Source organism: Barbus barbus (genome assembly GCF_936440315.1).
Source record: "Barbus barbus genome assembly, chromosome: 22".
NCBI lineage: Eukaryota > Metazoa > Chordata > Actinopteri > Cypriniformes > Cyprinidae > Barbus > Barbus barbus.
The window spans coordinates 21,423,247-21,439,895 of NC_136750.1; the positions used below are offsets into that span (position 1 = coordinate 21,423,247).

The following is a 16,649-nucleotide window of genomic DNA, read 5'->3' on the forward strand; positions in this document are numbered from 1 at the left end:
TGTTCCACTGGCTTTCCACAGAGCCAAGAACCCACGAGTCCCTGGCAGCGCCGGATGAGGGTGAGGAAGATGAGAAAGGACCAAAACACTGTACAGAAGATGAGGAGGAGGAAGAGGCAAATGGGGAAGGGGAACCCCAGTGGAACGGCCCAGGTCAGTGTCTATCTGTCCCTCCTTCAGGAGTGTTTAACTGGCGCATGAGTCACTGTCTCCTCAGGAAGGGCCAGCTGTATTAATACTGTCAGCTTGGCAGACATGAAACAATATAGGCCAGGACTTTATCAAGTTTCACATTCAAAACAGAAATGATTCAGTCTGAACTGCCTGTAAATTATGCAGTAAGTACTGTCATTCTCGTATCACTTTTGTGAACCTACCGTACACTTCCCAACACTTAGTCACTTTTTCTCAGTGCTTCAAAGGTTTACCACAGTCCCATGACATAACAGTTGTGGCACGTCTGAGAATTCAGCCAGTTCAGATAATCTTTCAATGTGTGTTCCATGGAGTCTCATTAAACAATGCTTTAACTGCAGGGTCAGATCACAATGTTATCATCTAAATACTTGACTGTTAGCTTAGGAAAAACTCCAGTGCATTTATTGACCACATAATGTATCAGAAATGTAGTAATAGTCCTGTTTTGCCGTAAGATAACCAGTGCAAATGAATTCATACTAAGCTGTTTTACCATTGATCACTTTATTTTCTCTATTTGTGGTACAAAGCAGCTGAAAAAAAACAAGAATATAATATAATATATAATATTCATAATTATTTATAATAAATAACATTTGAACTGATGGCATTTTTAATTTTATTCTGTTTGGCTGCCACTTCATGTTCAGTCTGGGTCCTGACTAGTTGAGAACCACGGCCATTGCTATTATAATGAAATAAAGAAAACAGGTGATTTTTTTTTGGTCTTACCTGGTCTGTTGCTGGTTTTAGAGGTATTTTTGGTCACTTTCAGCTGGTCAGTCAGGGAGACCAGTAAACCATCTGAAGACCAGCTTAGATGAATTGAGCAAAGAATGGCTTAGGCTAGTGTAAACAAGTTTTCATTTCAGGTTTTCAACTTTAGCGGGCCTTATTCTTTGCAACAACGTTCCTAGTTGTTCCCCATCACCAATCACCCTGTTAAAGACTCAAAATTGCAAAGGCTTGATATTAAGTATTCATCAACCTCTAGGATGTTTTGTGTATTGGATTCTTGCCCTCAAACCGGTTGTATAAAATCTAATCTAGAACTTTAAGACTTTACTGTACTCGCTGTAAAAACAAACTGGGAATCTTTAATATCGGCCTGGATAACGTAAAACAGCTTTTTCTATCGTTTTTCTCCATCTTTTTCTCTCAGGACCACACGGCTGAGCAGTACAGCTTATAGCGATAGTGGGGATCTGGTAGAGTATGACATGATTCAATATGCAAGGCATTTTCTTTATCTTGAATATTTCGAAATCGCCTAAATATGTGTGTCTCTCTGTGTGTATGTATTTTTTAATTTTTCACGTCAAGGATGTGTTTATTATCGTCCTGTTCCAGCCTGTCCTTTTAACAGTAATTGGAGTGATATTAATTGCTGTGCGGTTGCCGCTTGATGACAGCGCTGGCGATCTGAGCGCGATAGGCAACCCCCCCCCCCCCCCCCCCCCCCCCCCCCCGCAAACTAACTGCCAGGAGAATGAGGAAGAGGGGGAGAGAGAGAGAGAGAGAGAGAGAGAGAGAGAGAGAGAGAGAAGAAAGAGGGGGGAGCAGGAGAGAGATAGGCCTTCTATCAGTACTGGAGCAGGCGCTGCCTTTATCAGAAGCATGATTAGCAAAAGGGAAACTTTGACCGGTCTGAATTTTTCCCTTATCGCCATGACCCCCCCTCACACCACCCCACATCCCACCACTGGTCTCTCCATCACCACTAACACCCCCTGGCGAATGGAGACATGCACTTCTTCCTTGTTTCTTGTTGTTTTGGCCCCTCAGCATCAGGAGTATGTTTGTTCTTGTATTCGTTTGGTGTGTGTCATCTCTTTTTTTCATAATCCTCTGGGAACTGAATGTTCGGTTCTATGGAAAAACCATTTTATCTGGGACTGCTTGTGTTCCTCCCATTTTTCACTGTATTTAGTGTAGTTCTGGTGTTAACGACCGGACTGATTTCATTTAGAGAGGACTGGGCCTTGTCTGATGATGTCACATCCAGTTTTACCTCTTTCTCTAGGGTTTTAGGTGATATGAAGGTGTAGTGACATTTCTGCATATTTTTCAGTGTTTTTGTCATTCTGTACTGTAGGGATGGCTCGATACCATAATTTTGGCTTCGGTACGATACCAGAAAGTTATACCTCGGTATCGATACTAAATCGATACCATAGGTGACAAATAACCAACCTCAAAAGATAAGTGAACTGAAAATAATTTTATTAAAATAATAATAATAAAAACAGATTCATATCTTAATACCTTTGTATCAAGCTGCAACAAAAAAAACCTACACGGAACATAGGTTACATTTTGATGTTGGAGGAAAAAATATATATAACTGAAGTAATACAATGAAAATATTTTCAAATCTTCTTATCTTTTCAATTTTAGTGCAAACAAAATGTCTCAAAATGTAACAAAAAACCTGCCGGGAACATAAGTTACATTTTGACTGAGTTTGAAGAAAAAAATACAACTGAACATCATTTAATAAAGAGAGGATTTTTTTTTTTTATAAAAAGAACATCATTTTGTGTATTTGGTGTAATGCAATGTGTTTATGCGGTTTAAGGTTCAAAAAACACATTTTCCACATACTGTACATTATTGCTCCTCCTGTATGCTCCGCTTTTCTTAAACGTGTAAATTTTTACAAAGCTCATCGTTCTGAGAAGCGAGACATGCTCTGATTGGCTAGCTAGCCAGCTATACAGTGCATTGGGATTGGCCGAATACCTCAAGCGTGAGACGGAAATATTACGCTCCTTACCATATTGTGACGTGGCGCGACGACACAAAAACAATAAAATACATTATAAACGAGGCATGTGTTGCATCCAGTGGGGACACAATTACTGATTATAATGACTTATACTGTCTTTTTACGCGTCGTGTTGCATCACGCCTAAACCATGTCTGCATTTGTGATTGGAGAAATGACAAACAACAAGCACTACTTTACACTAGGGGTGTGAATCGGCACTGGTTTCACGATTCAATTGGATTATGACTATCATGTCAACGATTCGATTCGTTTCAATTCGATATCATGATGCATCACAATGCATCATGATTATTTCAAATTTATTTTGTGCATTTTTATTAAATTATATAAGCAGGCAACTTTGTAAATAAGCAGGCTACTTTTTAAATAATTATGTTATCTAATTAATTAACATATTAATATATAATTAATTAATTATTGTTAAGAATTCAAAATAAATATAGCTTCAAAACATACAAGCAAATATAAAGTAATAAAGGGGGCAAAGACAATTACAAGTGATAAAGAAAAAGCTGTATGACTGAAGTCAATGGAATCAAATCGGTATGCCGTGCTGTCTGAAACACGTCTCTATGTTTGTGCGCACTTCGGGTGTGTGCCAGTACAGCGCGCAAGTAACGAATTGAGTTGTTTAGTTTCTTCTTCTTGTGGTTTTAAATAGCTTGAACGTGTAAATTGGCAAATTAATCTGCGAATCAAACGCCGAACGGTGGGGTCTGGACTTGGTCCATATATCACGGATCAACTGCGATCTGTTTAAAGCCCTAGCCATGACAGATAAGAGCAATCTTTTATTTACTAATTTAACATGAAATCATCAATCGCATAGAACGAAAATACAGAATAATTATAAAAATGAAAAAAATTATTTGCGCACAATAAATTAAACCATGTCATGTCTATACACATTTTCCCCAGAACTTTCTCGCGACCCGGTAGGAATTCTTCTACGGCCCGGTGAAGTGGGTCGCGACCCGGTGGTTGGGGACCTCTTCTCTACACTACTCAAAATTCGCGTTTGAATCGTCAGTGGCAAATTCTTTAAATAATAAAATGTACTTACAGGCTGTGCGTCAGAAGCGCCAGTCTGTCCTTGCAAAGTTGGAATTGCCCCACTTCATAGAAATAGCCTTTGTGCAAGCCAGCATTGTAGGCTACTCTTCCAGGTTCAGGAAATAGTCCTCCGTAAAATGCGCTGCACACACTCTAATATTTGGGTTGAACTGTTCTGGAACAGTGTTGTAAATACAACTTAACCACTGATTTCTAGTTGTGTCCTGTTTTGGAAGCCCAAACAAAGTACTTTCGCTTTCACAACAAAACATAGCGTCTCCAGGACATGGCGCCGGCGGCAGCAACCATACAACAGCGAGAATAAAAGTTACGCCTTCTTTCTTTGAGTATACATTTGGGCGGTGTTTTGCAAATCTTCCCACACCGTGACGTAGACATGTGGGGGCGTGTTTGAATGAGCCGTTTTAGGTGGGCGTGGTCGAGTCTTTGAGACTTTAGTCTTTGCAACTTCAGGGATCTTATCTATGCACAAACAGCTTGTAACACTCCAAAGAGAAAGGAAAACTTGAAATCGCATCCTATGACCCCTTTATATATCAATCTCACTCTCTCGCTCTCTTCGCTGCTTCATATTAGCGGTCGCCAGCGCGGCAGAAACATTCCCTTCATATTATTGATACTAAAATGAATTGATACTGAAACTCGTGCTTAATTCAATTAATATTCGATTGTATGAAATGCTAGTGCATATATCACGTGACCAAAACTTAACTGGTTCTAGCGTGTCGCATTTGAGCTTACTGTATCACATCTGTATGTGCATTGATCAGTTGTAAATAAAAGTTAAAATTAAATCTGAAAATTATGAATGATATGATGCGCTCACCTGTTGATCTCTTAATTCTCTGAAAAGATCAGGATGAGCAAGCGACAAATGCTTAAAAATATTTGATGTGTTGCCTCCTGTGGCATAGCAACGCTTGCATACTGGTGCAGTAAGGTCAGTTTGTTCACCTTTTGTCATCTGTTTTGTATGCAGAATAATGCCATTTCACTTCTACTGTTCCCTTTATTTATTAATTTCGGGTGCATTGATAGAGTTTCATCTGTTTGATCCATCGCGTTGTTCTGTTGTCACATTTCCCGATTGTGCAGCAATTTGGGAAGCACTGCCACCTAAAGGTGTACTTCACAACAGCAGCATATGAAATACCGAATTGTGCAAAATTATGATATCATACAGTTTGAAACATAATATATACCGGTATTTTTCCAGTACTGGTATACCTCGCATCCCTACTGTACTGAATATATCTCTGAAAATGTTTTCCTATTTCTGTTTAACCTTTCGTTTGTTGGCCTTATACTTCCTGAAAGTTCTCAGGTTCTCATCCAATGTCATTCATATCAGTTTGCATAAAGCTTTATTGTATACGCATACACAAACACATCGATAAAGAGGGAGAGCGTAGGCCATAAATAAACAAGTATGCTTATTTATAAGTTCCTTATCAGTTTTGAAGCTGTAAAATTCAAGTCTTTAAGAAATGGCAGTATACTGGGCACAATTTAGTTTGAATTCTGTATAAAAAAAGAACAGCATTTGAGTTTGCGCATTATACAAACATTTAGTCCATTAAGTGTCACTCAAAAATATTTTTTAAATTGAAAGCATAAAAAAAAAAATTCACCATCTTATCAAAGGATAACGCATATCACAATTCGATGCCTTCCGCAATTTAATTTGTACGGGTAGTCTATCTGTCCTTTAAAGCATCCATACGCAACGTCCGTGGAAAACTCTTGCTTGTTGTTTGTTAATTGCTTCTGTATCTTTATAGAATATTTTTCAGGGTGGGGTTCTGTTGAATGAATTGATAGGCAGTGGTGAGGCAGAAGTGTCAGGAATGGGTTGATATGGCAAAGCAGCTTTTTAATCTATAACGTGTCCTGCTGCATGATATGCAAAATAAATTATGAAGAAAAAAATTATCTTCAAAATGACCTTGCTGGCTGGAGGGTTTGATATTTTCCTCTCTGCTTAAAATTCTTGATATGCAAATGGCCGTCACAGTAATCCCTTCTAGCTGGCGGACCGTTGCTCTTCTCCCCCTCTTTCTTTCTCTCTCTCTCCATCTCGCTTTCTCTTTTAGAGTGTCACAGGAAGGAATTAGACCTTGACTAAACTAGCTTCGCATATAACAGTCCTGCTTGCCCAGCATTCTCTCCCCAGCAGCATTCCTTATCCACACAAGTTATTCAAATTACTCCAATAAAGCATTGTAATGGCAATGATAATAATGATTATTATTATTTACCCGGTGTGGTGGGATTTTATCATATTTAATTATAAAGGATCGGAGGGAGCAGCGTGTGCATATTATCAGTGGCATTTAAATGCTGATAAATTATTTGCGGGTGCTGGAACTGGCATTGATGAGAGGGCTGCAGGGACGCTGATAGGTGCGGAGGTGTTGGCCAGGTTTTACAGCGTCAGCAGAGAAGCAGGAAAATCTACATAGACCTCCTGAAGAGTCCTGAGCGCTGGAAAATTAAAAACATATCAGCACAGCTCAGAAAGGGGGAGAGAGTGGAACTAAATTTAAAAAGAAATGTATTTGCAGATGTCAGTCCAATGTCATGAAATGTTCCTGCAAAGCATGCGCGCACATATTAGAGGTGTTGGTGCAAATTTTTATTTTATTGTATTATATATATTTGTGAGTGTTTATATTATATATTTAAGGTTTTAAAAATTTAAGAGTAACTTTAAAAAGTCGGCGCTGATAGCCTTGGGGGCAGTGCGGCGACATATAGACCAATTTGGAGTAGACTCCACAGTTACGTCACTTGCAGCTGTGCTTGCATTGCAGTGGCAGAAAAAAACTGGTAACAAGTGGAGGGAAACGGGTAAAATCCATGGAATAAGAGAGAATTATGTTTGTGCCTTTTGGGTGTCAAATAATCTTTATAGAATACTGTCATCAAAGACGCCATTTGAAACTAAACGCAGATGCTTAAACAGACAGACTATGGATGAAAACTACTATGATTACTCTAGTTTTAAAGCATACATTTATGTAGACAATAGGTCTACATAATATTCACACATGCAGTTCATAGGGAACGTATTACAGCATGAAATAACTTTTAAACCTATTACTATTAACATTTTGTATAACACAATTCTGACTCTTTTTTTCTTGCAAATGTAAGTTTATATGTCCTAGTTTGGACTTTTATAACTCGATTTAACTCAACAATAGCAAGTTTGTTAATTCTGATGAAAAAAAGCCAGAAGTCAGTAAGATAAACCCATGATTCTGACCCGAGGGGAAAAGAGAGAACGACAAGTTATTTTTACTTATCAGAATTCTGAGATAGAATTTTGGAATTATGAGAATAAAGTCAGAATTTTGAAATATAAACTCAAATTTGCATTTTTTTCTTTCATTATTATTCCGTGGTTTCCAAAGACTGCTACTTGAAAATTGTAATTTTCTGCCACCACATAGGCTCCGCCCACAAAAAACCCCATCACTGTTTGCAAACACCGAATTGGTCTATAGCGCCGTTGTGCTATGGGTGTTCCGAGTTCAAATCCTGACTAGAGGACCTTTCCCGATCCCTCCCCCCTCCCTCTCTCTCTCTCCCCCTTCACTTCCTGTAAAAGTACATTTAATTTTAATAAATATATTAAATATATTTTTATTTATTAAGATTATTAATTATTATATTAGCTATATTACTATTATTATTTACTAATATTTGATTAATACTTGTTTTTAGTGAGGTTGTCTAAATAGAATCATTTTAGACATGGAACTTGGGTTTCTCTTATTTTAGCGTTTCAGTTTTTTCTTTGTACTTTTTGTAAATATTGTTTAATATTGTAAATATTATTCTTGCAAAATAGTGATTTTTTTAAACAGGATTCTCGAACACTTCCATTGGTTGGACAAAGAGCCCCATCCCAAACCAGTGTTGCTGTGTCAGGCTGATTGTGATTCTTAAACTAATAAGAGTATCAAGGTGTAGATGTGCCACACTAGTTACACTTTTCACTGCAAAAAAAAATCACACTTCAGCTTTAAATAAAATGAACCTAAAAACTGAAAATTACTGTTCAAACAAGTGAGCCAAATTTAATTATACAGTGTAGCATGCGGTAGTCCTTGTTAAACATATTTATATTGTTCTCAGGGAGACAAAAGCGCCTGCAGTCTGAGGTTTTATCAGACGTGTCTACAACACCCCACTGCAGGAGTGAAATTCACTGGCGATTCATTCAATCTCATCCGTGGACCCATTGTTTCGCTGCTGAATGAGGAAGCTTAGATCAGAGCGCCAGAGTGTATGGATATAATATCCAATTGTGCTCCGCATTTCAAAGTTAATTCAAAAGATTCATTCACAAGTTTATTTTGATCTGCTGTCACTCTCAATGGAAGGGCATTGGTGGCACTGATGCTTTGCTAGACCTTTGATGATCTATATCCTGCTGAACAAAGCTGATTTTCTTTCTTTTTTCTTTTTTTTTTTTCTTTTCTCATAATTTCTTGTATGCCTTTGGGGCATAATTTAGTGGAAACCTGAAACTGCTATGTTGGTCTTTGTTCAGACAAATTCAGCTCAGCCTAAACATGCTAATAATCTTGACATGCTGTCAGACTCATCAGTTATGTGGTTAGTGTGGTTAAGCTGATTTGGGTTACACATAACAGTACAAAATAAATACTAACCATAAAAAGACTTGAGTACATAAACTTAAAACAAGATTATGATATCAGATACACCCAGATCTGTAATTGTATACTGACCATTAATCTTCTGCATGCTGTAGGAGCTCTTTTGGTTATTTAGAGAGAGAACTGGAAAGTTTAATGCTGTAACAGGTTCATGGAAAAAATGAGCATGATAGCAGGTGTTTTCAGAGGGCTACATAAAGTGCCATTGTACTTTACAACAGCACCTGGTATTTTGCCAAGGTACCAAACTTAATGTGTTTTTTCTTCATTCCTGTGTCGGCGAGAATGTTTTGGTAGCACAGATATGACAGAATGACAGCCTGTGAAGTTGATGGTTTTCAGTTATTCTGATTATCTTGCCTTCTTCTGCAATCTTTCATTATTTCTTCCTGAGATCCGGCTGTGGTCGTGCTGCACTATGAGGGACTCGGGCGAAGCTTGTTATCTGAGGCTGAGCAGAGCGGGACCAGCGTCAGACCGTTAACTTCCATTCTCAGTCGCTCTCACTTCCCCACGTTACCCTCTTATTCCAGCACAGCGTGTTCCCCAGATTCCTGACCTGACATGTGGGAATTGTAATTGATCTGTATCTGTTAATATTGGTTGTATATTGAATATTTAATTTGTGCATGCTCATTTCTTGTGATTAAAACAAAGAATATTAGACTGTTGTACAAGAAAATACTATTTTAGTTTTTCTACTTAAATTTCACATTTAATTTGGTGTGTTACTTGCTGTATCTTTGTAATCAATAGTGAAATTTACTAGCAATTTCTGAGTTATTACTGTTTCTACATCGATTCTTTTCAATGTATTGGCCCAAAATGTAATTTTTTGGTCGTGGTGGGCCAGCACAGCCACTGGTACATGCTTTTTTTCAACATCTGAAAGAAAGTGAAAGAAGAAACTAAATTCGACTCTGTTGGTTTTCTAAGAACCAAATTATCTGATGAGTTATACTAAGTTCAGTTAAAGCTCATATCATAAATTAACAGTAACAAATGTCTTGATTTTATCAGGTTATATTTTTTTTTTGCTCTTGGCATGCATCCTAAACACCTGCAGAATGCTGGAACTTTATTGTGCACGGTGGGCTGTGGGACAATCGTCCCACACTTGTGGTTAAACGGAGCTCAACGGCAACCTAATACACATCACACAAAACTCTCAGACTGAAACAATTTATATTTAGACGCATTGTGTGTGAATTGCGCGTACGGCTCACACAATGATGATTGACTGTGAAGGAAAGGGCATTTATCTGTAATTAAGAACATACTCTTCCCTCTCTGTGTGTCACTCACTTCCCCTGTTGATGATTGAGAGGTGTGGGCTTTAATCTAGAGGAACATTTCTCACTGCTGTCCCTTGCTGCTATCTCTCCAGCTGCTCCATGTGGCCCACGAACTGGCGGCAGCAGCCGGGACACTGCCACGCCGATTACCAGCCCTATCAGATGCCTGTGCTTTCCTGCTGTTTCCTGTCTCTCTCTCTGCGCCCCACATTTCAGTTTGTCTTTTCTCCCTCCTGCCCTATATCTTCCCTCCACCAGCCCTCGACTTCTCTGTGTGCCACTTGCATCTGTCATTCGTAACTTGAAAACAGTTGAGCATGTTTAAATATGTGGGAAATATCTGGAGACATTTTATTTTGTAGAAATGGGGCCTTTTTGCACCCACCAAAGTCGTGTTTTTGGTATTTAAATTCTCTCACCCCTGTATTTCAGTTTAATTTCCCATATTTTCTTTTCAGAACTTAAATCCTTACACCGCTATCATCAAAAATGTCCTTTTTTTCCAGCCAGAAGGAGTTGCTAAAGTAGACATGAAATAATTATTGAATTAATTATCAAAGTCACATACCGTACAATTAATTTGATGGCTTTTCCCGGAGTCTTTTCCCCTGTCTATGCAGCGAGAATGTCAAGAAACATTTTCTAATTAATTTATGTGTGATTATCAGGATGAGTTTCTGGAAGGTCCTCACTTTCAATTTGTGAAACGGAGGTGGAAGACGAGGAAAAAACGCACACACACGAGATCAGGCCTGCAGTCATACAGAATATTATAGAGCATCTATATGGTCTCTTAACCAGAAGACATTCAAATATATAAATTAATTAAATCGCAGTATTAAGGGTGAGAAATAAACACAAAATGATTATCCCAAAGCAATGTATTACCTGTTAAACATCATTTAAAACCCCCATGAAATCTAAATCTGTGGAATTTAGTTCATGTGCATTTGCTTTAAAGCTAATTATGTTGGCTAAAATCTATGGCTGCCACTAACGACTATTTTATTTCGATTAATCTATCGACTAATTTGTCGATTAATCTAAACGAATAATCTAAATATGTATATTTATAATAATTTTATAATTTATAATTTTTATTTTTTTTATATATATATATATATATATATATATATATATATATATATATATATATATATATATATATATATATATATATATATATATATATATATATATATATAAAATCAATTAATTGGAGATGCTTTTGATTATTAAAATTTAATGGAACCAGAAAATAATGGAAAACAGAATTTGGTACAGATAAAGCTGTAAAACTCAATTAATTAGACAGGCTTTTTGATTAATAAAATTTTTATTTAACCATTAAAACAGAGTATAGAAAAATGGGGGGAAAAAAAATTAATTTGGAAATAAATAATAGGAAAATCTTAGGGCCCAATAATTATAATTATTTAAAATAAAATTGTGGTAATAAAAATAGAAGTGAACAATAGCTTTTAAAATGGCTTAAAATACATATATAATAGCAATGATGCGATTAATAATTAGTTCAAATAAAGTATCAAAAGCAAGAAATCATATGGTTTTATTGAACAAAACTGTTAAAATACATAATTTATTAAAAGAGCTAATGTGCATTACGCATTACAGCAAAGGCCTGCAGGGGCGCCAAGGACCTGACGATTATTTTTACACATTACTGCGCGATCTACACCTTGTTTAATAGTGACCAAGTGCCCTTTAATTCAAATGTCCACTTAATCTTTAATATTTGGCCATTTCTTTAGGACAGAAATGCTCTAGTCACTGTAATTAAATGAATATGTGGAAATCAAAACGTGTAAACCCAGAGTGAGGGTTTCAGCTTTTATTTTGAAATCGCGATGTATTCTCCTGTGTTTGTGTAGATTTTTAAATGATTTACCTTACAAATCTGATGAAATGGCGCACGTTGCGTTCTCAGATGAACGTTATAATAAACCCAAACTCAACATGCAGAGATGAGTTTGAGACGCTCCATATGTAAATGATAACAGTTTCTGTGGAAATACTGTGAACGGAGCCGCACGTACTTAACTACACGCATGTAAATAATTAAACTGCATCGCATATAATTATTTAATTAAATCATAGCGTTTGTGAATTCACAATTCTGCTTAATTAGAGGGTTTAATATATCATGCAGCCTTGGAAAATAGTCTAATAATGTGTTTTATGCATTCTCGTCCGTGAAATGCACCACTTCCGGTGTTTTGCCGGTTAGTCGGCGCGAGCAAAATGAAGTCGACGATTTTTAAAAATCGACTAGTCGACTAAAATCGACGAATCGCGACAGCCCTACTAAAATCCTTTTAGAATATATATTTGCATTTAAAATGCACAATGTTTCATATGTAGGATGACATTTTGGTCCAGTCAAAAGCTACCTAGAAACTAATTTCCCTGTAGCAAAACATTTATGGCTGTGATGCAACTAAAGCCTACTGACCCCTTAAAATAAAGAGGAAGCATAAAGTTTGTTCCTTTTCTGTAGATATCACCCTGTAATGACTAACCTCACCTTTCTTACTTGTAACCCCCTGTTGGTTTGGGTTAGTGGACACTTTAGTAAAGCTTAAGTTAAACGATCTAGTTAGTATGATTCATTATACAACGATTTGTTTTGCTGTCTCTTACAGTCTTGATTCCTTGTTTCTTGTTACATTATCCTGGTCAAATATTATTTATACCGAAATATATTTTTTATCAGACTTGCATTTCTGCTATAAACTCGCTTCAACACTTCAATTTTCTTTTTTTTTTCCATGGTGGAATTTAACATATAGCTCAAAGTCTTTATTTGTTTCTCCAGGCGTGTGTCTTCAAAGCCACATCTATTTGAGCATAGTTCATCTTCCCTACCCCTTTGCATATTTTAAGTTTGGCATCGGCTCTTCTCCAGGCCTTGTGTTGGTCAGATAAAAGTTCAGAAGTACAGTTAAGAGAAATTAGTTGTGTAAACAGTAGTAAATGTCAATGATAAAGTTCTGTTGAAGCTCATCTGATGAGAGTGGCAATGCAGGTGTCTTATCTCCACCCAGCAAAAGAAGGGTAAAATGGAAATGATGCCGCGCTGAATATACGATGCCTATCCCAGAAATTTGTATCTTCTCAACTGAACTCTTTGACCCACGAACGCTTGGGTGAGTTATCAGGGACTGTTTGTTTGTGTGTGTGTGTGGGTTGTTGATCACTCTTGTTGAACTACAGAATAACTACTCCTTTACACACATGCATGCTGGCGAACACACTTTTTCCACTCTGTATGGGTTGGGAAAGTGTGGGATTTGTCATTCAGCAGAGGTTAAACCCCACCTATTAGCGTAGGGTCGGAGTGTGGCTCCGATAAAGATTTCCTGTTGTACGGTGTCAAAAAATCAATGGCCGCGGAGCGATCTGCTCATTTGATATCAACAATAGTCTTTTTAAAAATCAATTAGTCCTGATAGAGAAGCCCAAGGAGCCACGGAAACCTGAATGGGGTGACTGGATAACTACATGCTCTTTTTAGCCAATATAGAGGAGTCACTGGGGCTTTAAAAAGATGAAGTGACACAATATTGTTGTTATGAGAATATGAGGATTCTTGTTTGTGTTGGACTGATATTGAGTGTTTCTCATCTCTGATAAGGTTAAAGCTAAAAGGGAAATGAAGTATCAGGCGGTTAGCTGTCAAATATCACAATATATTGAGGGGAAAATTTACTAGGAGTGAATTGTGTTGTTTAATTGAATGTGTTGTTTTTAGGGATTCGTTGATATTCAAATTCTGGCTGATACGGTTAATATTTAATAGCCTATAATTATTTTTGTGGATATTACTGTGACAGACTCATCTTTGACTGATAACGGATTACTTCCTGATTGTGCCATTGAAACATTTTTTGTGGAGCTGCTTTGAAACAACATGTATTGTGAAATGCATTGTACAAATAAATTTGAATGGAATGTAATTGAATGTTGTGTCTAATAACTAATAAATGGTTGATATCAAAGTTTTATATTGTATGTCTAAATTAATTAAAAAAAATACAAATCTGTCATTTTAAATTCTACCAGTGAAATTAGGTATCACAGCAGTATAATTTACAGTATGAAAAATGGATTTGTGATTTTATTAGTGTTTTTTTAAAAGATTGACTTTAAAGGAATAGTTCACACGGAAATAAAAATGTGCTGATTTACTCATCCTCAGGCCATCCAAGATGGATTTGTTTCTTCATCAGAACAGATTTGGAGAAATGTATTTTATATAAAGCTTGCATCACGTGCTCCCCAATAGATCCTCTGAAGTGAATGGGTGCTGTCAGAATAAGAGTTCAAACAGCCAATAAAAACATTACAATAATCCACAAGTAATCCACACGACTCCAGTCCATGAATTAATGCCTTGTGAAGCAAAAATAGCTTTATGCTGTTGCTTCTGGCCAAAATATGTGTCCATAATGATCAAATATTGACTGAAAACCGATATGGTATCGGCATCCCTAGATATCAGATTCGCTAAAATAGTAATATAAAAGGTATTGACAGAGACATAATTGTGAAATCTGGGATGTTTGTGTGATGTAATTCTTCAACTGTTTATTGAATTCTCCTGTATGTGTGTGTAAATAAAATTCCCTGTGGAAAACGTTAAGGCTCCAGGCCATCCTTTCACTAGACGTTATGTGTAATAATTACTGTTTTTTTCTTTTGGCAGTTTTATTGTCGAGTATTGGCTTTTATAACTAACAGTCAGACTAACCATAACAATGGTTACAGGATAACCCAAAGTATCTTTGAAAAACAACCCTGTCATGCATAGAAGAAGCACAAATATATTGAAGCTCAAATATATTTGTTAAAAAATAGTTCATTAAGTGAGATTTTTTTTGGTTGGGTTTTGCTGAGTTAAGGTGAATCCTCCTTCAAAGGAAGTGTGTGAACTGTGATACGACTGGTCGCACAACACCCACTGTGGAGTGATTTGTGTTGCCTTCAGGGTGTTTACCACACTGCTGCTGCTCCAGAGTTGCTCTTTTGTAGACCGTTTCCCTCTTGTACGTTATTACAGCTGAATTCAGCTTTCTTGCTTTCTTTCATTTTTGTTTTGTATGATGGTGTTGCGTTAATTATGGGGTGATTTTCTTTTTTTTATATAGCACACTGGCTGCTTTGGTGTCTGTGGAGGCAGGCGTATTGATAAGGCTTGTGTGGACACTGCCAGTGTGTAGAGCTATTGATAAGAGCTGTGTGGACTCATCGCTAGGGTGGCTTACATTTTTGGGAACCGTTCACGCAGAACTATCGATAAGGTTGATGGGGTTATTGTAGGGGAGTTGCTATGGCCCAACACAAGGGCAGTGTCACGAGTGTGTCAATGTATTGTGTGGGAAAATGGTAGGGTTTTAAAGCTAGCGCCATGCTCTACTATTTGAGCTACAGGAAAGCCTGTAGCTCAAATTGATGTAGGAATTGCTTATGTAGAAATTATGCCGGTCCTATTTTAGCGTAGTCTAATGGTAATAATGACTGCTGTAGTGATAAGATAGGTTTATGTGAGAGGTCAGGGTGGGTACTGATGCTGAGCTTAGATTAGAAGACATACAGTAGATAGGAGCTGTGGATGTAGGACACTGGACTTTAGACTGTTGATAGAGAGGCCCAGCCTGTCATTAATAACATCCCAACCCAACCCACCACTGACTGATTTATAACTAATTGTTTAATACTACCTTTTAGACAATTGCAGTTATATTTTCTGGTAAGTCTTGCGCTGTGCTGCGTTTCTGTCCAGCATCTGTCCCATTCCCCACCCATGTACCCTTCTCTCTCGCTCCTATTGCCCTCTCTCTCTCCCTCACGCCCTCCCCCGCTCCACGTCTTGGCTGTGGGAAAACCATTTTATCAGCGTCTGTCTGTTGTTCTCTGGTGGGGATAGATACAGAGAAGATAGATGAGTGTTTTGACATGGAGAGTGTTAGACAAACACTCTTATCGGACCCAGCACTTTAGCCCGACCCCCAAAAGCGAGACTGGTTGGGGGGGCTAAAGGGAGGGGGTAGTTAAATAGAGCTACACTGGGATGCAGATGCTGAAACGGACTGGAGCACCACCACAGGTCGACCTCCTCAGCGATGCTTCTTCTGAAGTTTCCAGCTGTAGTGAGGACATTTTGAGCTTTTTCAATAAATGTCTAAATATCTAAAATCTAAATATGTAAAATACTAGGTTGAGTGAACGGCTGGCTTTTGTGTCAGCTGCTCCATATCTCTATTTGTGGAGCCTGTGTTTGTTCCTGTGTCAGGCCTGCGTTTGTGACTCACCAAAGCCTTGACTCCCATCACACTGCACTTATCTCTTATAGGAAGTACAGAAGTTCTCTCTGTTTTGGTCCAGTGTCACTGCTCGGTGAGCGCCAAACTCCCCCTAGTGGTACTAGACTTAGTGGTAAATTTTTTAATCGATGTTCAATAATGCTAAAGACTGAAATAGATATGGTTTTCTATGGTGTTCCGAGTGGTTTTACCACATTACTGTGTGGTTGCTACAGTAGGTTGTTGTATACTGGCCCAACCAAGTAAAAAGAGCCTCTAA

At 37.6% G+C, this 16,649-nt stretch overlaps 1 protein-coding gene across 5 annotated transcripts in view; it reads left to right on the forward strand.

Moving 5' to 3' along the window:
- LOC306888407 (zinc finger protein ZFPM1-like) overlaps positions 1-16,649 on the forward strand; it is a 76,546-nt gene that overhangs the window by 39,844 nt on the left and 20,053 nt on the right. For 2 of the 5 annotated variants that reach the window (XR_013785742.1, XM_079446677.1), the window contains exon 3: positions 22-153. Coding sequence is in view for 2 of the 5 variants with exons in the window: in XM_079446677.1 (XP_079302803.1) it covers positions 22-153 (132 nt within the window). In the remaining 3 variants the exon portion in view is untranslated. Of the gene's footprint in view, positions 1-21; positions 154-16,129; positions 16,217-16,419; positions 16,464-16,649 lie in introns of those variants that run through there. The other 3 variants (XM_079446679.1, XR_013785743.1, XM_079446678.1) reach the window with 3 other exon arrangements.